Source organism: Symphodus melops (assembly GCF_947650265.1).
Source record: "Symphodus melops genome assembly, chromosome: 12".
Lineage (NCBI taxonomy): Eukaryota > Metazoa > Chordata > Actinopteri > Labriformes > Labridae > Symphodus > Symphodus melops.
This window is the reverse complement of record NC_136702.1, coordinates 24984428-24996956: the sequence shown is the minus strand read 5'-3', so window position 1 is coordinate 24996956 and position 12529 is coordinate 24984428. Positions and strand designations below refer to the sequence as shown.

The following is a 12529-nucleotide window of genomic DNA, read 5'->3' as shown; positions in this document are numbered from 1 at the left end:
AAAGTAAGTCTTCTTACCAACTCCTTGTCTCCTTGTCTCCTTGTCTCCTTGTTTCCTTGTAGGCTCAGTCACCTTGTAAAGCTGTAATCTAAGAGGACTCTTGGTTAAGTGCTGGTTGAGGGTCCTGGTAAAGTGCTGGTTGAGGGTTGTGGTAAAGTGCTGGTTGAGGGTTCTGGTAAAGTGCTGGTTGAGGGTTCTGGTAAAGTGCTGGTTGAGGGCCCTGGTAAAGTGCTGGTTGAGGGTCCTGGTAAAGTGCTGGTTGAGGGTCCTGGTAAAGTGCTGGTTGAGGGTTGTGGTAAAGTGCTGGTTGAGGGTTCTGGTAAAGTGCTGGTTGAGGGTCCTGGTAAAGTGCTGGTTGAGGGTCCTGGTAAAGTGCTGGTTGAGGGTTCTGGTAAAGTGCTGGTTGAGGGTTCTGGTTGCTGTCTCTGTATCTGCTGTTGTCTCTGCTGAATCTCTGACTGCCTGTCATTATATGCATGTCGAACTCAAACTGTTTGTTGTTGCTGTGGTATCTAAAGAGGGATTCATGTGATGGAAATATAATAAAAGTTTGTTATTGCAGATTTGAGAGGAGCAGACAGAGAGCAGAGTCTCCTGTACCCAGCTGTCTGTCTCTGAAGAGTGATCGGTCCAAAGATGATCCTCTACTCTTCAGTAAAGAATCTGGAGCCTCAGACTCAAAGTAAGTCTTCTTACTAACTCCTTGTCTCCTTGTCTCCTTGTTTCCTTGTAGGTTCAGTCACCTTGTAAAGCTGTAATCTAAGAGGACACTTACAAACCTTTGAATTATGTTTATTAGCAGTAGAAGATGGCGCTCAGCAGGGTCCCTGTTTCAGTTTGTTATTGACTAGTAAAGTGCTGGTTGAGGGTTCTGGTAAAGTGCTGGTTGAGGGTTCTGGTAAAGTGCTGGTTGAGGGTTGTGGTAAAGTGCTGGTTGAGGGTTCTGGTAAAGTGCTGGTTGAGGGTCCTGGTAAAGTGCTGGTTGAGGGCCCTGGTAAAGTGCTGGTTGAGAGTTCTGGTAAAGTGCTGGTTGAGAGTTCTGGTAAAGTGCTGGTTGAGGGCCCTGGTAAAGTGCTGGTTGAGGGTCCTGGTAAAGTGCTGGTTGAGGGCCCTGGTAAAGTGCTGGTTGAGGGTCCTGGTAAAGTGCTGGTTGAGGGCCCTGGTAAAGTGCTGGTTGAGGGTCCTGGTAAAGTGCTGGTTGAGGGTCCTGGTAAAGTGCTGGTTGCTGTCATATAATAAAAGTTTGTTATTGCAGATTAGAGAGGAGCAGACAGAGAGCAGAGTCTGCTGTACCCAGCTGTCTGTCTCTGAAGAGTGATCAGTCCAAAGAGCATCCTCTACTCTTCAGGAAAGAATCTGGAGCCTCAGACTCAAAGTAAGTCTTCTTACTAACTCCTTGTCTCCTTGTCTCCTTGTCTCCTTGTCTCCTTGTTTCCTTGTAGGCTCAGTCACTTTGTAAAGCTGTAATCTAAGAGGACTCTTACAAACCTTTGAACCTGCCCGTTATCCTCCTACTTCTCATTAGTACGTTTATTAGCAGCAGAAGATGGCGCTCAGCACGGCCCCTGTTTCAGTTTGTTCTTGTCTCTGTTTAGTCTTTTCAGCATCATCTGATATGATACTGTGAGCTCATACGTAAGAAGGTGTTTGAGAAAGCAGAGAGCCAAAGGAAAAGTCTGTGTGACAGCTAAAGTGTTGATGATGAAGTGAGTCCCCCAAAGTCCAGTTCCTTAGACTTGAGTGAGCGCTCTGATCCGTGGTCTTGGCCCGGCACAGATGGAAGAGGTGATCTGAGGCATGGTACGGTTTCTCATGCACGAGCAGAAGCACGGGAACTCAACGTGAACATGAAGTATAATCCTGGAGTGTTATATCTGTTTCTGACTTAGTGACTTGTAAAGGCAAAAGAACAGTTCATAATGATAAATACAGTTAAAAATGTTAAAACTGTTAAAAGCAGAGTAACTTTCATGTTTTTTGAGTAATTTGATATGTTGTGATAAAAAAGGTGTACTATACCTTTAAGATTGTATATGTGCGCGAGATATTCTATTGGTTCTGTTTTTGATTACGCTGTGCCTGTGAGCTTTGGAAGCAAACTGTTTTCTTACCTGTTTTTTATTGATTATTAATTAGTTACAACAAGTTAGTTAATCATAACTTTGAAACCGAGTAATAAAACAGAAATTTTTTCCTTTTTTACAACATTTCTGAAGTCAACGTTTGTTGAACTGTGGAGCCTGAGCTGGCTACAGAAACTATCTGTGGGACGTAACTTTTGCTAACAGCAGACATCAGAGTAAGCTAGTTCACATGCCTGTTCAAACCTCTACATGACTCAAAATAATCCTCAAAGTCCTTCAAGTAGCTGTTATGTTCTCCGTGTTGTTCTCCGATGAACCTCACGTTAGTTCAGAGCCGGCCCAAGCCTTCATGGGGCACTAAGCAAAATTTGATTTTGGGGCCCTCTATTTCTGACAATAATATTCATTGTTGATCATTCACACACCTATTATAATCTCCTTGTGGCTCTGGCAGTGTTGTTTACATTATCCTATTTTTAGCCTGGCATGTCTTTACATATGACATGTAATATATAAAGACATGGTGGTGGCCCAGTTGAGAACTGCACATGGTGTTCAGTCTGACTGAATCAAATGAATCCAAACAGAAGAAAGAAGGTGTTACCTGCTCTCTGTGATCATCTGACTGTTTACATTGTGTTTGATAAATCTTCATATTTTTTATCAGTCAACCATCAGTTTAGTTCTAAAGACATGTCTTCACAGGGGGAAGAAGAGGACTCATGTTAGAGAGGAGCAGACGTCCTGTCTTCGGCATGGAAAAAGATCCAGACCAGGATCAGGACTGCAGACAGTCAGTCAGAGCAGCACTGAACAAAGTAAGACTGTACACCTTTGTGCTTCTGTGATCTCCTCAAACACGACTTTTATTGGTCAATGTCAAAATTCTAGAAATCAAAACTCTTTTTACTTCTTTTACAAAAACATCTGAAAACAATAATCAGATTGTATCACTCTCTCTTTCAGTAGATAGAGGTCAGCAGGAGGTTTTAGATCAACATAAGGTCAGTCTGAGGACGAGATGTGAACATGTGACTGAAGGAAGTGATGAAACAGGAAGTAGAACCCCCCTCAACAGGATCTACACTGAGCTCCACATCACAGAGGGGCAGAGAGAAGAGGTGAACACCCAACATGAGGTGAGACAGATGGAGACAAACTCTAAAAAGAAGAAGACCCTCCATGAGACTCCAATCAGGTGCCAGGACCTCTTTAAAGCCTTACCGGACCAACAGGAACCACAGACAGAAGCTCAACCCGACCAACAGGAACCAAAGACAGGAGCTCAACCCGACCAACAGGAACCAAAGACAGGAGCTCAACCCGACCAACAGGAACCACAGACAGGAGCTCAACCCGACCAACAGGAACCAAAGACCGGAGCTCAACCCGACCAACAGGAACCAAAGACAGAAGCTCAACCCGACCAACAGGAACCAAAGACAGGAGCTCAACCCGACCAACAGGAACCAAAGACAGAAGCTCAACCCGACCAACAGGAACCAAAGACAGGAGCTCAACCCGACCAACATGAACCAAAGACAGGAGCTCAACCCGACCAACAGGAACCAAAGACAGGAGCTCAACCCGACCAACAGAAACCCATCAGAGTGGTTCTGACAAACGGCGTGGCTGGTGTTGGAAAAACCTTCTCAGTGCAGAAGTTCACTCTGGACTGGGCCGAGGGCTCAGAGAACCAAGACGTCAGTCTGCTGATCCTGCTTTCATTCAGGGAGCTGAACTTGGTCAGAGATCAGCGCTACAGTCTTCTTGAGCTGCTCCGTGTTTTCCATCCAACATTACAGAAGGTGGCAGCAGAGACGCTCGCTGTCTGTAAACTGTTGTTCATCTTTGACGGCCTGGATGAAAGCAGACTGTCATTGGACTTCACAAACAGGGAGGTTGTGTCTGATGTCACACAGAAGTCATCGTTAAACACACTGTTCACAAACCTCATCAAGGGGAATCTGCTCCCCTCAGCTCTCATCTGGATCACTTCTCGACCTGCAGCAGCCAATCAGATCCCTCCTTCATGTGTTGACAGGGTAACAGAAGTACGAGGCTTCACTGACGCCCAGAAGGAGGAGTACTTCAGGAGGAGGTTCAGTGATGATGATCTGTCCAGCAGAATCATCTCACACATCCAGACATCCAGGAGCCTCCACATCATGTGTCTGATCCCGGTCTTCTGCTGGATCACTGCCACAGTTCTGGAGCACATGATGAGCACAGAGCAGAGAGGAGAGCTGCCCAAGACCCTGACTGACATGTACTCACACTTCCTGCTGGTTCAGACAAAGAGGAAGAAGAACAAGTATGGTGAGGGACATCAGATGAGTCCACATGAGCTGACGGAGGCCGACAGGGAAGTTCTTCTAAAGCTGGGGAGGCTGGCGTTTGAACATCTGGAGGACGGAAACATCATGTTTTACCAAGAAGACCTGGAGCGGTGTGGTCTGGATGTCACAGAGGCCTCGGTGTACTCAGGAGTTTGTACTGAGATCTTCAAACCAGAGTGTGTGATCTTCCAGAAAACAGTCTACTGCTTTGTTCATCTGAGCGTTCAGGAGTTTCTTGCTGCAGTCTACATGTTCCACTGTTTCACCAACAGGAAGACAACAGACCTGAGGACTCTGGAAAAGTTACTAAAGAAATCAATGATGAAATCCCTGAAAAGTAAGAACGGTCACCTGGACCTTTTTGTTCGCTTCCTTCATGGTCTTTCTCTGGAGTCAAACCAGAGACTCTTAGGAGGCCTGCTGGGTCAGACAGACAACAGTCCAGAAATGATCCAGAGAGTCATCAACAACCTGAAGAAGATGAACAGTGAAGATATCTCTCCTGACAGAAGCATCAACATCTTCCACTGTCTGACGGAGATGAACGACCTCTCAGTCCATCAGGAGATCCAAAAGTTCCTGAAGTCAGAGAAAAGATCAGAGAAGAAACTCTCTGCGATCCAGTGCTCTGCTCTGGCCTACATGCTGCAGATGTCCGAGGAGGTTCTGGATGAGTTGGACCTGAAGAAGTACAACACATCAGACCAGGGACGACAGAGACTGATTCCAGCTGTGAGGAATTGCAGGAAGGCAAAGTAAGTCCAGATGTGATGAGAATTATAAATCACTGTCATGTACTAATTTACTTATTTTAACATAACTAAACATAATCCTCTGTTCACTAAAAACGGTTCCTCTGTTAATGTTCAGGAGAAACAGTCAGTGATAGGTTTTTAACTTGTTGTCCTGAGTTCATAAATGTTTTTGATAGTTTTGTTGTGAACACATTCAGGAGAGAATTTCCAGAGAAGTGACTGAGATGTCTGATAGTGTTAATCCCTGAAAAGAGAGATATCAGATGCTGTGAGCACCCACTTCCAGCCTCTGCAGGCATTGCTAATCAATCATGAGTGATCAATAATTCATACTGTTCAATGAGTTTCAAATGGTTTTCTACTCCAGAGAGAGTCCTCTGTATAGATCACACTTCAGATCACAGACTATAGATGAAGGATATTTGACAGGAAGGAGGCTACACCAGTTCCAGGGAATAAGTCCAACTCAGTGGTTTGTCTGTAAGGACCAAAGAGCTCAGATCTTTCCACTCCAATCGATTATTCTCCAGTTTTTAACTGGTTTTCTGTCAGAGGACAAAGAGTAACACATGTCATCAATCTTCACATCATAATCCAAGTCACAGATCAGATGTAACAAAGGCTAATGTTCATCTTTAAAACTTACTACAGAATTAAAGATATGACTCAAACACAACCAAAGTAAATCAGATAGATAGATAGATAGATAGATAGATAGATAGATAGATAGATAGATAGATAGATAGATAGATAGATAGATAGATAGATAGATAGATAGATAGATAGATAGATAGATAGATAGATACTTTATTGATCCCGAGGGAAATTCAAGGCATCCAGTAGCAGTATACAGACAGGCAGGACACAAGACATTAGTTACAATACACACCCGCTGTCCCCCCTCCCCTCTGTATACAAAATCCCCCAAACAAGATTTAGCAGCCCCTATGTGACTAAGAATAAACATAATTATATGTTAAACCTGTGCAGTTAGCATTAGCAGTTAGACTTAAAACTAATATAGCATAATGTACATAACCTGTGAGGAGAGAAAAACATGTGTTGGTTAAAAGAGACCTGTAAACAGTTAAAGAGCCTTAGAAACAAAGTGCTGACCTTTAGAAACTAGTTCCATGTGCATGTACAGAGGTGTTTGAGCTTATGCCAGAGGTGTGAGTACAGTCATTAAACAGTCAATGCAGGGATGTAAATTGGCTCACCAACTTAAAGGAGCAGTGATTTGCATTAAGTGTCCTAGACAATATGGTGAAACCAGGAGTGGTTAGGGTGATTATCGTTAAGTACCCAACTATTGAGGGGCAGATTAGCTTTAAGTGTTGGAGACAATAGAGTGAAACTTGACCTAGTTAGGGTGATCATGTCAACCATTACAGATGTAGCATAACACAACAGTAGGATGAAACCAGACATGATTAGGGTGATTATCATTAAAGTGACCAGTGCTCAGTAAGGTGACTATCAATATGCATTAAAGTGTCCAACTGGGGGCTGACTCTGAGCTCAGCAGTGCAGATGAGGAGTGAGAAAAAAAGTGAAAAAAGAGTCCAGGGATCACCGTGTGCTTCTTCCCTGCCGTGACAGTGAAGTGTTGTACAGTCTGATGGCCTATAGGGGGACAAAAGAGTTCTTGAGTCTGTCCGTGGAGCACGACTGTGGCAGCAGTCTTTCGCTGAACATGCTCCTCTGCCCGGTGAAGGTGCTGTGCAGAGGGTGGTGTGTGTTGTCCATGATGGAGAGCATTTTGTCCAGAGACCTCCTCTCTACCACTGTCACCAGTGAGTCCAGCTCTATACCCACCACAGAGCCAGCCCTCCTCACCAGTCTGTCCAGGCGTGCTGCGTCCCTCCAGTAGATAAATCAGTAGATAAATAAATGAACTCATTCACTGCTACTTATTGGACTTCAACAAAGGAAACTTCCATCTTAAGCACACAGTCCAAACTATCAGGATTGATGAGGCATTCACATGCAGTCAGCTCCATTGTTCCCAAAGAGTTCACAGCAGGTGAGCTGGCTGCCTTTATCAGCTCTGAAGCTCCGCCCATCCAGGAAACATAAAGCCAGGTAGAGGAGAGTGAGAGAAGGAGGGGGGATTTTACACCATAGACATGATGTCCTCCTAAATAAAACTCCATTAGTTTCCATTCTTCAGTAACATTTAGTGAATGATTGACAGGTGAAGAATGTGCAGGTTTGAAAACCAGTGATGAGACTTTTTGTGTCAGTGACAGATTCCACTGATGTGTAAAGTTAAGACCAAACAGGACAAACTGTTTAATCATCAGATGTGAGACGTGAATATCAAACACTTCTTCTATAAGTCATGTTTCTCTATTTTATGTGTCACTACAGACTTCATCACTGTGGACTCTCAAAGACTCACTGTGACATCGTGGCCTCAGCTCTGAAGTCCAACCCCTCCCATCTCAGAGAGCTGGATCTGAGTAACAACTATAACCTGCAGGATTCAGGAGTGAAGCTGCTATGTGAGGGACTGAGGAGTCCAAACTGCAGACTGGAGACTCTGAGGTCAGATCACTGACTGTGTCATTCATTTGGATCATTTCAATCCACATCCTCCATTGTGGCACATTTCAGGATGTATATATTTTCAGTATTTGTCTTTATTTAAATCTTTGGAAATTATATTATTGAGGAGATTTTTTTTTAAAGTTTCTGAATAATATAGAGATTTGATGTGTGAAGGTTTCTGTGACTCTGTGAAATAAAGTTGAACAACGTGCACATGAAGCCTCTGGTTTCCTCTGATTTTGTTAAGAACCACACTTCTTATAATGAACAGGCTGATTATATGAAGAGTCTCATGTTGTCAGAGCTAAACCAAGAGAGAACTTGTTTTAGTTTTTATATTTATATTTAGTTGAAAGTTTTTCAATTTCCTCTTCTGATAAATCTATGACTTAAATTTGTGATTAATTCAAGGACTGTAAGCGTAATAATGCTTTCCCAATAATTGTACAGGAACAGATGTGCAGGTCACATAAAAACACTGTCTGTTATTTCAGCCGTTAAAACATGATTGGCCTGTATTTTTCATCTACCTGCCACCTTGACCAGTGAATCAAAAAGTTAACTTGGGACCCTGTCAGTAATATGGTGAGTGTCAGCAGCTGTAGAGCTGAGGTGGTTGGTTGTAACAAGCAGGCGTTACCATGGTAGCTGCAAAGACAACAAAAAGGTTTGTAGGGACGACCTGAGACAAGTTAAACCTTAATGAAGAAAAAGTATGATTTATTCGATTACTCGATTAATCGATCGGAATATTCAATAGAATACTCGATTACTATAATTTTCGATAGCTGCAGCTCCAGATGGATGTTGATTGTCTGATTTTATTGTCATATATGCTGGACCTCATCATTCTGACTGAGAGTCCACTTTACAAGAGATCTGAAGAACATCTGTTTCTGGATCATTCTTCCTCTCTTTCATACCGTTCATGTTTTTATGATCATATATCAAAACAAACTCTGTGATTTAAACGTACTGTGAGGAGGTTTGATCTGCTGATGAAACACACTCAAAGTAATCTGGATATCTCTTGATGGTTGTCTAAAGTCAATGAGACCACCAACATTATAAAGTCCTTTTGAAAGTCTGCCTGTTTCCAGCTGCTCGCTGTCACATGAGGAGAATCACAGGACGCTGTCTGGAAAAGCCTTTCTTTACATTTCCTACAGAAGAGATTCACACTGACTTGTAGTTTGTAGAGTTCAAAGAAAGCAGGAGGAGTTTTTAGTGAGGGAATACTGTACAGGACAAGATCAGTAAAGAGAGAAGAGGTTTCACTTTGTCCACAGGGGGGCGCCAAAACAGACACGTAATGAAAGTTCCTCACAGGAGCTTTGAGTGTTTGAATCTAAGAAGGATCAGGAAGAACTAAAGTATTAATGCATCCTAATAAAGTCCTTCAATGTTGGAATGAACAGATGATGATCACATCAGTGTGTTCATGTGGACAACATCACACATTCATGTATAAAGCTCGCTGTCATCTACATTTACTTCTTTTATTCTTTATTCAGGTTGGAGGGCTGCAGGTTGTCAGAGATCAGCTGTTCTTCTCTGATCTCAGCTCTGAAGTCCAACCCCTCCCATCTCAGAGAGCTGGACCTGAGAGGGAACAACAACCTGCAGGATTCAGGAGTGAAGCTGCTGTGTGATTATCTGCAGAGTCCAAACTGCAGACTGGAGACTCTGAGGTCAGATCACTGACTGTGTCATTCATTTGGATCATTTTAATCCACATCCTACATTGTTGCACATTTCAGGGTTTATGTATTTTCAGTATTTGTCTGAATTTAAATCTTTTGAATTTATTTTATTTAGATTTCTTTTTTCAAGTTGTTGAATAATTGAGAGATTTGATGTGAAAATGTTTTTGTGACTCTGTGAAGTAAAGTTGAACAAGGTGCACATGAAGCCTCTGGTTTCCTCTGGTTCTGTTAAGAAGTGAAATCATGAAGACTTGTGATTGAATAATGTGTGATTTGATAAATGTAGTAACATCACAGAGCTGACTGAGATCAGCAGGCTGTTCTTCATCTGTGCACATGAACAGCTGGATGAATGTTGAGCTGACATTTGGAGGATTTAGATTTAGTGAATACACAATCAGAAATGATACTCTAATCATTGAGAGAAAACTTGATTCATCAGGACAAAGTGATGTTGAGATACTCATCACAACCTGAACACATGTGACTGGATTACACATTATTTTCATTCTTCTATTATTCTTTATTCAGATTGGAGGGCTGCAGTTTGTCAGAGATCAGCTGTTCTTCTCTGGCCTCAGCTCTGAAGTCCAACCCCTCCCATCTCAGAGAGCTGGACCTGAGCTACAACAACCTGCAGGATTCAGGAGTGAAGCTGCTGCGTGATCTTCAGAAGAATCCAAACTATCGACTGGAGACTCTGAGGTCAGACTCTCAGTGTTCTTTAGTAAACCCTCCACATGTTTACATTTATTTATTAATAGGGACAATGTGATTGAACATAGTCACAATACAAAGCATGTTTATAGCTTATAGCTGTTGTGTCTCGAGTTGATCCTTTTTATAAACAATCATAACAGTATTACAATACAAATGTTTTAAAGCAGAGAACATAACAGATTGAAGATACAGCTCTTTTTCTCAGATTGTTGTTTGTTGTTGGAGAAATCCTTTTCTGGGTGGACACTATGAAGAGAGTTCAACATACTCAGGGTTTGTTTTCTGTGATCTGGCTTCACTAACCCTGACAGAAGAGATGGTGCTGAACAGTCACATGAAGCTGCTTATCAACCTGAGAAGTAAACCCAGAGTTTCAGAGAGCACGCTCACATAAAAGGGGTGGAGCTAGCTTAATTTAACCTATCACAATCATCACAGAGTCTGCAGTCAGCAGATCATCATATCTAAAGAACTGTGAACAAACTTTATGAATGATATGAAGAAGTTGAAGACAAACAGGCTCAAAGACTAAAGTTACACAGCTGCAGGAACAAATGCAGGAAGGACAACTGACAGAAACAAAGAAACATCAGAGAGGATTCATGTCCAAACTACGACTTCTTCTATTTCCTTCCCATCGTTAGTTCACCTCAGAACTGAGCAGAAGAACTCGTGTTTCTTCTCTGAACTGAATGTGTTGCTCTGACTCTTTCATGTGGAGACGAGAACAGTTTGAGAAGTTCAGCTACAGCTCTGAGCATCACAAACAGAGCGGCATGGAGACACTAAACATTCATATGAAGACATCATTCAAAGGCAGAAGAAGCTCTTCATCATTGATGTTCATCAATGTTTGTCTCTTTTTCAAACAGCTTCTTTATTTGATCAAACATGTCCCATAACTCTGTGTCAAATCTCACACTCAGACACCAATATGAAACCATTCAGTATTAAAGTACAAAAGTGGAGTGGGGGGCGGAGCTTAGTTACAGCGCTGTGGGGGAATCTGATGACTCACAGTCACTTCAGTGTAGAAAATGATTTCTGATATCTGTCATCTCTCTTCTCATCTCTTTAGATGCACGCCGAGGTTGCTTGTGTGATAATGTGAGTGATCAGGACTCTGGTGGAGCAGAGAGGAGCAGCTGATGATCCACAGAGGAGGAACCTCCACCATCTTGTGTGTGGAGAAGCTCTGCAAGCTGAGGAGATCTTCATCCATCAGGGACTGACAGAGGAATCAGCTCAAAATTCATTTCAGTGATATTTCTAATGAATCTGTTCCCCACACATTACATCTTGGAGAGAATGAGACAGAAGAGTCTCCTCTAAAAGCACCACCTTTGTCCCCATGTGATTTGTACATTCTCTCTTTCTCTCACTCACTCATCCAAATACACACACAAACACGCCACTTTGCTTTCTGTAGTGTAGTTTATAACAATTATTTGTTTTTTTGTTCAATAAAGTTATAATTTAAAGAGCAGTTGTTTGTGATTACTAGTGTTTTTGCATTGTGACATTGGTTGGGTGAAAGGGCTTTGTGTTCAGATTTCCACCTTATATTAAATATAAATAGTTAATTATTAAAAACATTACTATTTAATGAATTAATTTTGGAGACTGATATTTTAACATTTGGTTGTTTCCTGATTTCATGGTGTTGGCCTTACGTTTATTAAACTCAGTTTAATAACAATTGTTGATTTATATTAATAATTGAATAAAGTAAATAATTATTGTTAATTTCATTTTTAATTTCAACCATATTTTACTCTAAAAAACCCAACACAATTGTTGATCATTTATTCACTCCTGTAAAAACGCCCACATTATGGTGCCCCGTGTGAGGCTGTGTAGACCAACATTATGGTGCCCCGTGTGAGGCCGTGTACACCAACATTATGGTGCCCCGTCTGAGGTATTTAATAAAACAGCTTTTGTTGCATTCTTTGTTCACATTTATCCAACTTTTTAGTCCTTAAAGGAACTCTTCTGAATGAAATCTTTTCTTTGGGAGGGAACATTTTTGTTGTTAGGGTTAATAAGCAGACATCAAGCTGTGTGTTGTATGTTGATGAGTAGTTCAATTTATAAAATACAGGTTAGTGATTATTAATATGTTAGTACTTAATTAATTCAAGACTGATTTTGTAATATTCGGTTGTTCTCTGATTTCAGAGTTGTGCCCCCTAGGTTTATTAACTCAGTTGGATAGTATTGATTTATATTAATAATTCAACAAAGATAATTATTTATGTTCATTTGATAACCAAATTTTACTGTTTGAAACCCATTATGAATGTTGACCGTGTTTTAGCTCCTGCAAAACCCCAACACCAGAGTATCTGTTTTTTGTGTGACTCCAAGCC

General features: G+C 41.8%; 1 protein-coding gene across 1 annotated transcript; it reads left to right on the top strand.

The window, feature by feature from the left end:
* Positions 1 to 1469: 1469 nt before the first annotated feature.
* LOC306832406 (protein NLRC3-like) lies at positions 1470 to 11360 on the top strand. The gene is made up of 7 exons (XM_079357060.1): positions 1470 to 1694; positions 2797 to 2902; positions 3051 to 5178; positions 7552 to 7728; positions 9246 to 9422; positions 9969 to 10142; positions 11236 to 11360. The coding sequence occupies exons 3-7, from the start codon at positions 3233 to 3235 to the stop codon at positions 11258 to 11260; spliced, it is 2499 nt and encodes an 832-aa protein (XP_079213186.1). The 5' UTR covers positions 1470 to 1694; positions 2797 to 2902; positions 3051 to 3232; the 3' UTR covers positions 11261 to 11360.
* Positions 11361 to 12529: the final 1169 nt, after the last annotated feature.

What these genes read in the sequence shown, in the direction of transcription:
- LOC306832406 (XM_079357060.1), top strand. Translation starts at nt 3,233, where the DNA reads ATGGAGACAAACTCTAAAAAGAAGAAGACCCTCCATGAGACTCCAATC. An exon ending in AGGAATTGCAGGAAGGCAAA is followed by an intron (nt 5,179 to 7,551) that starts GTAAGTCCAGAT and finishes GTGTCACTACAG; the next exon opens with ACTTCATCACTGTGGACTCT. An exon ending in TGCAGACTGGAGACTCTGAG is followed by an intron (nt 9,423 to 9,968) that starts GTCAGATCACTG and finishes TTCTTTATTCAG; the next exon opens with ATTGGAGGGCTGCAGTTTGT.